Source organism: Lissotriton vulgaris, chromosome 10 (assembly GCF_964263255.1).
Source record: "Lissotriton vulgaris chromosome 10, aLisVul1.2, whole genome shotgun sequence".
Lineage (NCBI taxonomy): Eukaryota > Metazoa > Chordata > Amphibia > Caudata > Salamandridae > Lissotriton > Lissotriton vulgaris.
This window is the reverse complement of record NC_141698.1, coordinates 300,924,391-300,939,107: the sequence shown is the minus strand read 5'-3', so window position 1 is coordinate 300,939,107 and position 14,717 is coordinate 300,924,391. Positions and strand designations below refer to the sequence as shown.

At 41.6% G+C, this 14,717-nt stretch overlaps 1 protein-coding gene across 1 annotated transcript in view; it reads right to left on the bottom strand.

The window, feature by feature from the left end:
* The window catches only part of LOC147685162 (uncharacterized), a 164,809-nt gene that overhangs the window by 93,743 nt on the left and 56,349 nt on the right, over positions 1 to 14,717 (bottom strand). Inside the window, exon 4 of the mRNA XM_086939765.1 lies at positions 5,011 to 5,055. Within this exon, the coding sequence (XP_086795891.1) occupies positions 5,011 to 5,055 (45 nt within the window). The remainder of the gene's footprint in view (positions 1 to 5,010; positions 5,056 to 14,717) is intronic.

Genomic DNA, 14,717 nt, shown 5'->3' with positions numbered 1-14,717 from the left:
ACATGTTGTAGGAATGCTCAGTACTGACACATACTATTGAAAAGGGTTGTGGCTGACGTGAACAAAGCCACTAGCTGTGCTCTGAGGGTCACACAGTGGACTTGGCTTCTGGGCTTATTCATCCACCCAGAATCAATAACTGCAGAAGTCAAAAGAGGTCCCCTATAGTCCACCTGGCATAATGATATGCTTGATGAGCGGTAGCAAAAGTTGTTATTGTGATATTAGTGACCTTAGTGACCAGGAAACGAGGGACACTTTAGGTATGGAAAGTAACATTGATGGAATCTGGCAAGGAATCACAGGACAAATCCCTCTGAAATAGATACTGAGGATTTGATTCACAAAAGTAAACTTACACTCTTGTGTAAGTTTACTCTTTTTGGTACTCATAAACTACAAATTAATAGTAAATTGACGACTGCAGAGTCTCTGGAGTCAGGGAGTGAAAATCAGCTGCTCTTAACTATAATCTCCTCTAAGCTATTTCCAACAATCAGTTAAGCAGGCGTGGCGATGAAAGGACGGGATATGGAAAAACTGTACAAGATACAAATTAACACATGGAATCAAGTATTCAATTTTCTACAGAATTCCTCTCCGACACAAATCCGCCTAGTATTTGGCCTCATTAAACTATAACTAGCCGGAAGAGTGGCAGCAGCAAACAAGTGGTACACACTCAGCCCTTCACAAGATCCCCTAAACAAAGTCTGATGGTCAACACTTCAACATGATCAACCATTGAAATACCATAAGTATTTTCATAGTTCCATCAAGCAATTAGGTCTCACAGAACTATGGACATCAGGTGTGACATACAATACCTTCAGAATAGCATCGGCATGAAATCAGCCATTCCTAAGAGGCCCTAAATCAAGACATAGGGTCAACACTTCAACATAATCAATCATCGGAATATCTGCATACTTACATCAAACAATTAAGTCTCACAGAATTATGGGCATCAGGTGTGACATACAATACCTTCACAAGGGCAACAAATAGAACTACAACAATTATCTCCTTGCTAGGGGACAAAAATAAATTTAGTACCCGTTCGCATGCATGAATGGTAATAAATCACACCACCAATCTGTCTGCCACCCTGTACATGCCTATTCCTTTCCCAGCATGCATAAAACATAGATTCCTGTCTTAACGTATGGATAACATCCCAGCGTTTGCCACCATGCCACCATGGAAATAAACTGGTCCGACTGTATGCAGGCACTGCAGTGACAAGAAAGAAGTCAAAAACAAGGACCCCCTGCTACTAATGAAGGTTCCTAGGGCAGCGAAAATACAATTATTGAAGAACTTACAATGGACATTATAAATTAATTTATAATAATAAAATGATTTTTTACTGATTTGAATTGTAGACTAAGTCTACAAATATCATGTTTCTGTTAAACTAGGTCTCATATATTGTAGAGACCGTTAGTTGCCTAGAGTTTTTTCTCCAATAAGTATAAGAAAGAAGACCGTATACATCTGATCTGTGTCTGTCCAGGACGCCAAAGGCCCAGACAACAGCACTTAAAAACCTGTTATAATGACAGATATATACGTACATGCAGGGAAGCCTTAATAGCCTGTTTTAACCCTGGAAATCCACTGCTAAACTGAACATTTGTAAAGGTTTTGGAAACAGCTTGTCATGAATAGCCCAGAGCACCCCTTGCTTACTGATGGAAAACGTGCAATGGACTATGCAAAAAAGTACAGTGAAGATATTTGACTCCCATGAACAACCCGCAGGCACAGATGGAAAAACTTTTAAAAGATTGAGGAAAAGAACATGTTTGACGGTCAGCTAACACAAACTGTAGTTCAATGTTTTGCCTTTTAGTATGCTGATCGAAAATGTGCAAAGGCCAAGAAAAAGCCAGTAATGATGCTTGATCGCCACAAATAATCTAATTGCGGTGTTGGAAGATTATAAAGGGACTGAAGGAAAGAACACTTTTGATGGTTGGCTGGCTTAAATTTTAAAGCGTTGTTTTACTGCATGGTATTTATTTATATTCATAAATGCACTTTAAAATGCACTGTCCAAATCCCCTTCATTTCTACCCCCCCCCCCCGGAGCAGAAATGTCTCTTTAACACACGCTTACCTGCACTGTTGAATGTTTAGTGATAGTATGCACAAAATTGTTCCCTCAACCACAAACTTTAGGATGCAGTGATGATATAATCAGTGTGGAGGATGCCTAGCCCACGTTTATAAAAGTTGTAAACAATTCCTCTTTTCTTTAAAAAAAATGTTAACCTCTAAGAAATGATTGCACAACTTGAAGTATGTATCCTTTTAGATTAATTTTAAAACACATCCCTAAAAGGAATGTGTTTATACCTGTTTGTAAAGATTTTTCTGGTTTTAATTAATTAAAACAATAACATTTGACTTGACTATCTTTTTATATGCAAAGTTCTCTCCCCTAAATGCAGGGTCTTCACAGTCGTAAAGTTACTATTAAATTGTAGTTTGTGAATACTGAAAAAGAGTAAACTTACAAAAAAGTGAAAGTTTACCCTCTTGAATTAGGCCAAGAGTTGGGTGAATGTTTTGGAAAAAAAATACAGGAGAGTCCCTGAGTGGTTGAGAGCAATGGACATGGGGAATATTATTATGATTTGACAGTAGTTAAGGGTGCTACTAACCGGAGGTGGCAGAGTGGCGGGAGGAGGGGGGTTGTAAATGAAAGAAAAAAAACCACTTACCTTTAGGCCGGCTACCCGGCCATCCTCCACCTCTCAGACTGTTCGCCTCCGTCTTTGAAGTAGGAACCAGGAAACACCCGGCTCCTGACTCCCCTAGCCAATCACAACACTGCAGTGCAGCGTTGTGATTAGTCTGAGCACTGTGATTCGGTGCTAAGACGGGGAATGGGGGCCTGGGCATGTTCTGCACCCAGGCTGTCATGCATTCTGGGTGCAGAACATGCAAATTGTGCATGACTGTTATGGTCGGCCTAAGAGGGCCGGCCAAATTGTAATGTACACTTTAGAGCAGAGCAATCACTCCTCCTCCAGGCCCTTCTATGGCACTCCAACCCTGCCCCTCATGGCCTCACCAGGAAATGGAAAACCTAAATAACGCGCGTTATTATCATTTTAGTTTTCCTTTCAACTGCTTGCAGAGCGCAGTGGGGCGACGCTCCCCCGCCTTAGCATGGCATTCTTACATATCTGTGACTATCTGGAATGTGGGCTATAAAGTTAGTTGAGTTTAAATAGAGTGCCCCAGGTAGATGAGTAGAGTCAAGAAAGGAAAGTATTGTTCAATAGTTGTCCCTACTCGTCATGGATCGGGTAGGGTGTTTTTGGTGCAGAATGAGCTGGGCTCCTGTCAATACTATAGCACTAAAGGATGTAAAATCATCTTCTATGGTTCTCCATGCCCTCGCCCTGTAGCGTTTTTTTCTTTGTTTTTTCTTTAATGGACACTAATAGTATAAAGGGTCAAAGAGCCAAAAGTCCTAATTGCTAAATTTGGAACAGTTCACTGCTGGATTAACTAACTTCACTTCTGTATTGACTAACGCCAATGTTAAGATTGCATTCGAAAATAGTACTGAGCATATTGTATAGCTGATACCCTGACTTTTTAACCTAATTAAACTTAATTAAAAGTATGGCTATGAATTATCCTAAGTCTATGGAAAATTATTTATCTAAATTCAATTTAATTGAAATTCATTGTGAGAGTTATAATTTCAGTTAGTATTAGGTTAATTAAGTAACAAAGGGCCAGATGTAGGTATCCAAATACCGGTCGATAACGGCCGAAAATACCGACCGGTATTTGGATACTGAGATGTAGGGCATCTTAAAATACAGATTCGGTAATTTTATCGAATCGGTAAATTTACCTAATCGGTAAAATTACTGATTCTGTAAAATTACCAAATCTGTATTTTGAGATGTAGGTGGCGCTGTAAACAGTGCCACAGGGCTTTAAGGATTAGTTATTTACCACCAACTATTAGTTGGTGGTAAATAACTAATACCTGTGTATATGCAAATCTGTGCATGTACACCTGTGCCATGTGGCACACATACATGCCCTTAGGGCATGTATGTGTGCCACATGGCACACAACCCTACTCAGGGGTGCAACAGGGTGTCAAAGTGACACCCTGCCACCCTTGAATTATTCGGTATTTACCGAATCGGTAATTACCGATTCGGTAATTGCTATTCATTCCTATGGGCCTGTAGGCCCATAGGAATGAATGGCAATTACCGAATCGGTAAATACCAATTCGGTAATTACTGAATCTTACCGATTCGGTAAAAAATACCGAAAATTTACCTACATCATATTTAACGATTCTAAAATACCGAATCGGTGAAATTCGGTATTTTAGAATCAGTAAAAATTATTTACCTACATCTAGCCCAATGTCATATGAATTAAGTAGCATGTAGTAGGAGGGTCTAGGAACTGGTGCTGAAAAGATGGAAAATGTGTAATTAATGTACCTGGATGACTTAGTGGCTGCCAAATACTGCTACTTTGAGGTGGTAACGCTGAGGTTACACACATAGAACAATGTAAACAGCATAATTAACCTTCTCGATAGCTTGGAGTGATAAATATGTCACACAGAACAGAAAAGATGGCGCTGCCTTGGCTTGGCTCTTATTTTAGCTTGCGTTTCTTCCAAGTTAAACTCGTCAGTCTAACATATAAAGTTTTCTTCTTCATTTTGTTGCCTTTACTACGGAAAAACTTTTACATTTTGTATTTATTAAAAAAAAAGAAAGAAAAAAAACGAGTCAGAAAATTAATACTTATGAATATTTTTGTGTTCTTCTCCATAAAGGAGCATTATTTTTCTGTCAATATAAACTTCGAAATTAAAGTATGAAGTCAACAAAACTGAACTTTCATACCTTAAGGGCATCGCAGAAGTACTGACTGCCAACACTGGTTATTCCTTCGAGTCTAAACTTACTGAACTGAAAACTTTAGAACATAAAATGGAAAGTCTCTCACCTTTCATTCCAGTGGTTCCCTGCTTGCCGCGTTCTCCCTTGCTGGCTGTTGATAAAACGTAACACCAAGCAGATTGGTTATAGCACTGTAACTTCCCTTTTTACATTGTAGCAATCAGCATGCCAAGAAAAAATGTTCTATAATGAGGAAATGTTAAATGAAATGCAAGGGAGTTGATTCTAAGCTAAGAAAATGTGCAGAAGGCATTAAAATGCCATTACCATTCTTGTTATAAGAGATTTCTAACATTTCGTTTTTTTGCAGCTTTATATAGCATGAACTCGACCCGAAGGTATTGCGGTGCTTTATATAAGCACCAGTTGCATTACACAAGGACACATTCATAAGTCCCCAAAGAGATGCGCAGGACTACTTACAACCAGTAATCCTAATCTGTAACAATAATAATAATGCAGGTGTAAACTGACGTGCAGAATGGAAAGCATGGGCAAATGATTTTTCTGTACGGCTGTGCTGGCTCAGTGCCGAGCCGAGTGCCTGTTATAGTCCATCTGTGGTGCGTAAAGAGAATTATTTAACTAGTGTGACCAAAAGTCTTAGGGCCTCATTTATGATGCTGTGCGTCACTTTTACGCCGCCGGTGCGTCACTTTTTGTGACGCACCAGTGGCGTAAAAAATGCACCTTGTTGCACCATATTTACAAAGTGACGCATCTAGGTAGATGCGTCACTTTGTAAACCCCTGCGCAACATTATACTTGTGCCAGGTATAATGTATGCAAGGGAGGGCGTTTTGACGCAAGAAAGGGTCATGGAAGTGACGCAATGAATTCTAGAAGATTTCACTGCGCCACTTCTAGGACACAAATGTGTCTATTTCTTACGCCTGCCTCACAGCAGGCGTAAGACTGACGCAGGCCCTTTCACATGGGGCTTGCCCCATGTGAAAGGACACATTGCTGGAGTTGCGTCACTTTTGTGACACACTCCAGCAATGCGCCACTTTTGCGCCGTACAGATACGTCAGAAATACTGACGTATCTGTAATTCCTTGCGCCATGATGCGTCATACTGTAAATATGACGCATCATTGGTGTCGCAAGGAGGGCGCAGTGAAAAGTGACGCATCGCTGTTTTCACGCAGTGATGCGTCACTTTTCATAAATGAGGCCCTTAGTTTTCCCGGGACAGTACCAGTTTTCTGCGGACTATCCTGACAAATTTCTTTATTTTGAATAAATGTCCCAGTTTTTGGGACATTGGTCAGGTACTTGCAATTGTAAGGAGAATTGGAAGGTATGCTCTCCTAACATGGGCGCATCAGAAGAATGAAAAAAATTGGCAATATATTCTGTTTCCCTCAGGCAGCACATGAGCAGTTCGGCTGCATGCTCCCAGCAGATGGGAGACAGGGTGGGACAAAGGGCAGGGTGCATAGGGTGGAGGTCCTGCCATCGATAATGTTAAGTAAACATAGCGTTGTAAAATGTATGCACATGTGTGCCCGTACATATGTTTAAAGGCCTACCGTGTCTGTGTGTATGTTTATGTACGTATATATATATGGGAGACTGTTTCTCCACCAGCTATGCATGCTTGCATGCTGGCTGGTGGGAGGAAAAGGTCCTTAAAAAGGATTACAGTGAGGTCTTCAATAATAACATCAAATGTTTCTTTAGGTACATCGATGATATCTTTATTTTATGGAAGGGAAGCCAGTTGGAAGCGTTAGATTTTGTCAATAATATCAATAACAACCAACTAAACCTCCATTTTACAGCACACATAGATAATAATTCTGTTTCTTAGATGTCAAATTGTACATTAGAAACAACAGAATAGAAATGACCCTATTCAGGATGCCTACTGCTGGCAATATGACATTACACGCCTCTAGTTCAAATCAGAAACATCTCATTGCCAGTATCCTTTACGGAGAAATGTTAAGATTAAAAAGAATTTGTAGTGTGGACACAGACTTTGATAAATGTGCTGGTGAACTAAAGATAAGACTCAAGGCATGTGGGTACTCTGATAAAATATTAGAAAGCGCAATGATTAAAGCGAAATTAAGATCAAGGGACAGTTTGATACCCAATATCAATGAGAATGATAAAGAGTCTGGTGCACAAATAGTCCAGGTAAGAGAACAGACAGAAAATCAAGGACCCAGACTTATCACTACTTACAGTAACGAAGAACGTCAAATTCGATCTATAGTTAAGAGAAACTGGGGTATAGTGCTCACTGATCCAGTACTACGTTCACAATTACCTTCCACTCCCACCATAATATTCAGTAGAGCTAAAAATATGGGTTCAGTACTAGACAAGAGCAGTCCAGAAATCAAACAGAATTCCACCTGGTTAAAACCAGTTCCAGGATTTCGAAAATGCTCGTCATGTAGAGCGGGCAAATTCGGCGTGAACAAAACACACTATCAAACGCCTTTCAGCACCAACGATATAGCTATAGCTGGCAGTTTCAATTGCAGGACCGAATTTGAAGTTTATGTTCTCACGTGCACTTGTGGCCTAAATTACATCGGCAGTACTAAATTACAGGTGCACGTGAGAATTTTGCAACATCTTAGAGCAATTCTTCATAGTGACCCCACATACCCGGGGGCACGCCACTTTAAAAGGGTACACACGAACGATGTAAATTTCTTGCAATATTTTGTAATGGCATCAGTAACCCAAACAATGCAGAGGAGGCAACAGGGAGCTTTTTCTTAGACAGTTAGAAACCAAACTAATATTAGAGTTTGATAGCAAAAGCCCTAATGGGCTGAACAATGCAGAAGATTTGTATAACTTTCTTTAAACATTGACAGACGAATTTCAATATAGCAACACCGCTAATGAGGATACAATTATATTTAGTTGTTCTTTTCATCATTGTATTAGTGGTACCTTTCTGTGTTTCAATTGTGATACATCCATGAATAGGCAATGCAATAAGGTCTGGCTCTACTTGTGTCTAACTGAAGTTTGTCAAAGTGTAAAAATATTTTGGTATGAGTATGGTCACAAAAACTAACCAAGATATGGCGGTTCCAAGATTACCCAGTTTATTGGATCTAGCAAATCATTGCTTGATTTTAAACCACAAAATGCACTTCACAATTAGTATGTATGCCATGAATATGAGGCTATGGAGTTTGAAAACTTGGTGTTTCTGCAAAGATTTTATCCTAATTCATTGGCACTTACTGTTGTGAACTATTGCACCTTATTTCTGAATCTGGCACATTTTTTGCACACCAACACTAAGATTTTGCTGCTTTTTGCACTGTTTTGCACATCCCGAATAGCCCAATTTACCATCTTTATTTATTTTGGTCGAAAACATATTATCCATGAACTGGTATTAAGCTATATGAAAAATATTTGCATCTTGGATTTAACCTGGTATGGGTGGGACTTGTTTACAAAGTTTAAACAGAGATATTTATAGAAAGACCACTTTTAGAATCATGAAAATAGTTGTGCTAAACTACTTGGATTTATAGTGTATTTTGCACGTAAGTTACTGCTGAGCAGTCTGTTGTTTAGTTCAACTATCATCTGACAGGAGCATGTGATCACGGTGAGATGACATTAACATTAAAAAATAATGGGCATTTTCACAGTCTTCATGTGAACAAGGGCTCTCGAGCCCGAAACACGTCATCCCTGTATGCTGAAACTGAGTCAATAAAGAACATCTTGCCTGTATTCGGAGGTCCGACTCTCCTTCCTCGCCGTGTGGGAAGTGGTTGGAGTCTGCGTTTGTGAATATATGTATATATTTATACATATCGATATATATATATATATATATTATATATATATTATATATATATTAAGGTTCACAGGTGCCAAAGCTTTAGGATACACTCTTCATCGGTCCAAAAGTAAGGCTACAACACCATCCGCATCACACTGGAAACATACATTGCTTTGCCTTACGCGTTTCAAACGAATTGATCGTCCTTTCTCACAGGCTAGAGCGACCCAGAATAAAGGACCAAGACTGCTGCTAAGTATCACAAATCACTTTTATAGGCCATAGGTGGAGCCTCGCAATTTTAGCAGCATTGCATTCTGGGAACAGCAGTTTTTGAATTTCATCCCGTAGTTCTGATTCAACACAAAAGAGTCACTCTAATATAATTTTTGCAACAATTCAGCCATTAGTGGGCTCACCAGGGAGAGCAGAACAGCGTTGTAAAGTAGTTTGCCAACACGATGAACCGGACAGGCTCCAGGCGTCCCGAGCCTCCGGACTGCTAGTTTGGCAGTGGTGCAATCCCCGCGGCATGGCTGCCGCGTATTTATTAAGGTTCACAGGTGCCAAAGCTTTAGGATACACTCTTCATCGGTCCAAAAGTAAGGCTACAACACCATCCGCATCACACTGGAAACATACATTGCTTTGCCTTACGCGTTTCAAACGAATTGATCGTCCTTTCTCACAGGCTAGAGCGACCCAGAATAAAGGACCAAGACTGCTGCTAAGTATCACAAATCACTTTTATAGGCCATAGGTGGAGCCTCGCAATTTTAGCAGCATTGCATTCTGGGAACAGCAGTTTTTGAATTTCATCCCGTAGTTCTGATTCAAAACAAAAGAGTCACTCTAATATAATTTTTGCAACAATTCAGCCATTAGTGGGCTCACCAGGGGGAGCAGAACAGCGTTGTAAAGTAGTTTGCCAACACGATGAACCGGACAGGCTCCAGGCGTCCCGAGCCTCCGGACTGCTAGTTTGGCAGTGGTGCAATCCCCGCGGCATGGCTGCCGCGTATTTATTAAGGTTCACAGGTGCCAAAGCTTCAGGATACACTCTTCATCGGTCCAAAAGTAAGGCTACAACACCATCCGCATCACACTGGAAACATACATTGCTTTGCCTTACGCGTTTCAAACAAATTGATCGTCCTTTCTCACAGGCTAGAGCGACCCAGAATAAAGGACCAAGACTGCTGCTAAGTATCGCAAATCACTTTTATAGGCCATAGGTGGAGCCTCGCAATTTTAGCAGCATTGCATTCTGGGAACAGCAGTTTTTGAATTTCATCCCGTAGTTCTGATTCAACACAAAAGAGTCACTCTAATATAATTTTTGCAACAATTCAGCCATTAGTGGGCTCACCAGGGGGAGCAGAACAGCGTTGTAAAGTAGTTTGCCAACACGATGAACCGGACAGGCTCCAGGCGTCCCGAGCCTCCGGACTGCTAGTTTGGCAGTGGTGCAATCCCCGCGGCATGGCTGCCGCGTATTTATTAAGGTTCACAGGTGCCAAAGCTTTAGGATACACTCTTCATCGGTCCAAAAGTAAGGCTACAACACCATCCGCATCACACTGGAAACATACATTGCTTTGCCTTACGCGTTTCAAACGAATTGATCGTCCTTTCTCACAGGCTAGAGTGACCCAGAATAAAGGACCAAGACTGCTGCTAAGTATCACAAATCACTTTTATAGGCCATAGGTGGAGCCTCGCAATTTTAGCAGCATTGCATTCTGGGAACAGCAGTTTTTGAATTTCATCCCGTAGTTCTGATTCAACACAAAAGAGTCACTCTAATATAATTTTTGCAACAATTCAGCCATTAGTGGGCTCACCAGGGGGAGCAGAACAGCGTTGTAAAGTAGTTTGCCAACACGATGAACCGGACAGGCTCCAGGCGTCCCGAGCCTCCGGACTGCTAGTTTGGCAGTGGTGCAATCCCCGCGGCATGGCTGCCGCGTATTTATTAAGGTTCACAGGTGCCAAAGCTTTAGGATACACTCTTCATCGGTCCAAAAGTAAGGCTACAACACCATCCGCATCACACTGGAAACATACATTGCTTTGCCTTACGCGTTTCAAACAAATTGATCGTCCTTTCTCACAGGCTAGAGCGACCCAGAATAAAGGACCAAGACTGCTGCTAAGTATCACAAATCACTTTTATAGGCCATAGGTGGAGCCTCGCAATTTTAGCAGCATTGCATTCTGGGAACATATATATATATACATATATTATATATATATATATATATATATATATATATATATATATATATATATATATATATATATATACAGAACAATGTAAACCACTGCGGAGCCCAATTCCTTGCAGCGTGGTTTCTTTATTTCATGTAGCAAAACGCCAGATGCGTTTCAGAGCAGCCTCTCCTTGGTGATGTCACCAGTGATGTCACTGACCATGTCATGAGTGATGTAATATGTGAAATCATAAGCAGTGCATTGCGGGGCGCAAGTTATAGTTAACTCAGGTAACTGTAATGGCTGAATTTCTTTGGTTTCGTACAAGTGAACTGTCAGCCTAACTATAACATCCCTGTAACCTTTGCTTTTTTTAATGAATTTCTAAGGTTTTTTACATTCTATTTGCTAACTATAACGTCCCTGTAACCTTTTCTTTTTTTTTAGTGAATTTCTAATGTTTTTAAAATTCTATTTGCCAACTATAATGCCCCTGTAACCTTTGTTTTTTAGTGAATTTCTATGGTTTTTGCAATTATATTTGCTAACTATAATGTCCCTGTAACCTTTGTTTTTTGTGTGAATTTCTAAGGTTTTTTAACTAGCAGTCACGTTTGCATAGACGTGGAGAAAGGCGGCCCGACCTACAACTAGCTCTCAGGAATTCCACTACATAGGACTTTCAGGAGGTACCAGGAAGGCTTCTTGACCCACAAAGTCCCTCTGGAGCCAAAGGGACTTTATCCCCCAACTAGTAGTGCACCAGGAGGAACATTTGCTGAGTGGCAGCGAAAGTGGGAATGGCTTCCGACAACTTCTCAGCAATCCTGCTGTGTGGGACTTACTGGTGGTAACAGGAGGGGTAGTTGGCACCTAAGGACTTAATTGGGGACTAACTACCCCTCCTACCCTCCAGTTAGTCCCACACAGCAGGATTGCAAAGTACTGATAGCAGGTCATGCCCCCTTTTTCCAAAACTCTACAAACGTGCCTCCTGGCACACTCTTGGTTGGGGGTTTATGTCCTCTTCACTGCTGAGGGTCCTTAGGGGCCAACTACTCTACCTGTTACCTTCAGCAAGCCCCACACAGTGGGATTGCTGAGAGGTGGTCACAGGCCATACCCCTTTCTCCACCACTATGCAAACGTGCATCCTGGCACACTTACTATTTGGGGAATGAAGTCCCCTTGCCTCTTGAGGGTCAGCCAATATGCACACGCAGTTCTTTGTCCTCATTGAAGCCTCCCAGGGATTTACTCCCAAGCAGGATAATGTATTCGTACTACAGTACTCTAAGTTTTTTCTCCTTATCTCCTTCGCTGATGCTCGGCGGGATCCTGCCATTGCCAAAATAGGACAAAAAGGAAATAAGTCAGCATTCTGGTTATAAACTCTTACAAGTTCAATGATGACAAAGAACTGCAGGTGTATATCAGCCGATAGCACATAGGATAAGTCCAGTCTGTCTATTTTCTCTTAGATATATCCTTATATATGTATATGTACATAAGAGCCTTGCTTTCTCTCTACAGTTGATTGTAGTTGATGTGAGCCCATTTTTCCTTTCCCTCATGTCCATTCTGGTGGTATCATCCAATTTATTACCACTCTGACCTTGCAAATTTCGTTGAACATTTACAATAATTGAAATCCTGCTAGTCTTGAAATAGTTTACATTAGAACATTTGGTGCTGAAAAAGCAGGAATCAAGTGAAATAGGGGTTTGCTGTCAGGGCTTTTTAATTTGTAGTGAATATAAGTATTTATTATTCCACTGGCTATGTTTGTATTAGTGCATGGGTACTCACAAACTTTATCTCGGGGGCCAAAAGTACAGTCTGGTATGTGGCCGAGGGGGGCGGGGTTAGGTGGGGCAGGGGCAGTGGGGGCGGGGCTACTAGAGTCAAGACAAATCACCACCTTTTCAAAACGTTACTTGAAAGCGCTCTATTTCAAAGGCAGATGTAACTACAAAGCTACAAGGAAGAGGCAAGAGGGTTGGTTAAGTCTGTACTGTAGTGTAATGTTGCATGTATCCACCTCCATTGGTTCCTCTCTTCTTTCCGCCTACTTTGACTTTAATGCATTCAGAATTATTTATTGCACCATGGTGGGCAATGGGCACAAGGCTGATACACACTCACATACACACACAAGCATGCAAACACATGTTGTGTATATGCACACACTCACTCACATACATACACAAAGTATTTGAGGCATTCCAGTTTTTATTTTTATACTTCACTCCCACTGCCAGGGGTTGCATCTCCCGTCCTGCGCATGGCTGGAAGACTGCAGGCAAAGTTAGTATTGGCATTCTAAGGAGGAGGGAGATAAATATGTGCATGCCTCAAGCAAATGGGTGAAGGAGCGATTGTGTGTGGGTTGCGTGAGCAGGGTAAGGAGGCAGAGAGGACCATAGATTGAGTTTTGGGCAGTTAACAAAAAAAGCAGAGAGGGTTATTGGATGTGCTTTGAGCAACTGAGAGGACAGAAAAGGGGGCATCACATGTTCTTTCTGGATGTGGAACGAAGGTGATGGGAGCCCCAGAAGCCGAGAGAGGAATGGAGATGGTCATTGGATGTGTTTCAGTTTATACAGAGGATTAAGGGGGACATTGTGCGTGCTTTGATGGGTAAGATATGGAAGGGCGGAGGGGTCCTACACTGTGCTTGACAGCCAATAAAGGATATGGAAGGGCTCCATTGGGTGTGCTTGCTGTAACTGTGAAAAGGGAGCAAAGGGGCCACTAAGAGTACTTCAAGTGGCTGAGAGGATGGTAAAGAAAGGAGGATAGACAGGAGTGCCTCTGGGGGCCGGCTAAGGATAGTTGGATTAGAAATCTTTGGGGTCAGGAGAGGTGGAGGGATGGGCAGGCTCTCATCTACCAGACGCTTCCCTTCAGGTGAAGGTAAATATCTGACAAATTCTAATAAATGCAGACTGCAGTACAGAACTGAAAATGTTGCAGTACAATTCACCATTTTCTTGGGCATACTCAGAATATGGGGCATGTCACTCATCTGATAAGTGCCCCACAGGGCCAGCCCTGGGTATAGGGGAGCTGGGCCCAGGCAACGGGGCGCCAATATTCTGAGGGGTGCAGCAGGGAGCTACCTGACAATGTCATGCAAACAGCAGTTCCTTCATCCCACCTGGTCTCAATCGGTTCCCTATAAAGACTTTGTAATCAGCCTTTAATGTACCTCAGCGTAATTGTTAGGCCCCCATCAATCCCCTGCTCTCCCCAATCTTCCGCATACCTCAGCCGTCACACCGCAATGACCCACTGACCAGGGCACTGTCCCGGTCAATTCTGATGTAGGGCCGGCCCTCCTCCCAGGTGTTGATAAATACCCCACCACCACCAGCCTCACTCATAATCAAGCCCAAGGTAGTCTTGAAACAGAGGCATCCATCACAAGGGGGAATTTAACTTGAAACCTTAGCCAAATTCTGGTTTGCGCAGGGATTGGAAATCTGATTACACGCCAACCCAATATGCATTAAGTTTCAATACATGCAGTAGTATGGAAAGCATCAAACACTCCTGTTATTCTTAATTTTCCATAGATAAACTTAGAATAAGAGTATTTATCGTATCCATACAGGCTCATCCATAATGAGGGTCAGTGTATATTATCACAATATGGAAGTAAATGTCTATTACAGTTAAAACAGAATAAATGGTCGTCCGTGTAAACCTAGATATCATTAAAGAATGCCGTTGATAATGACATGATAAAAGCATACCTT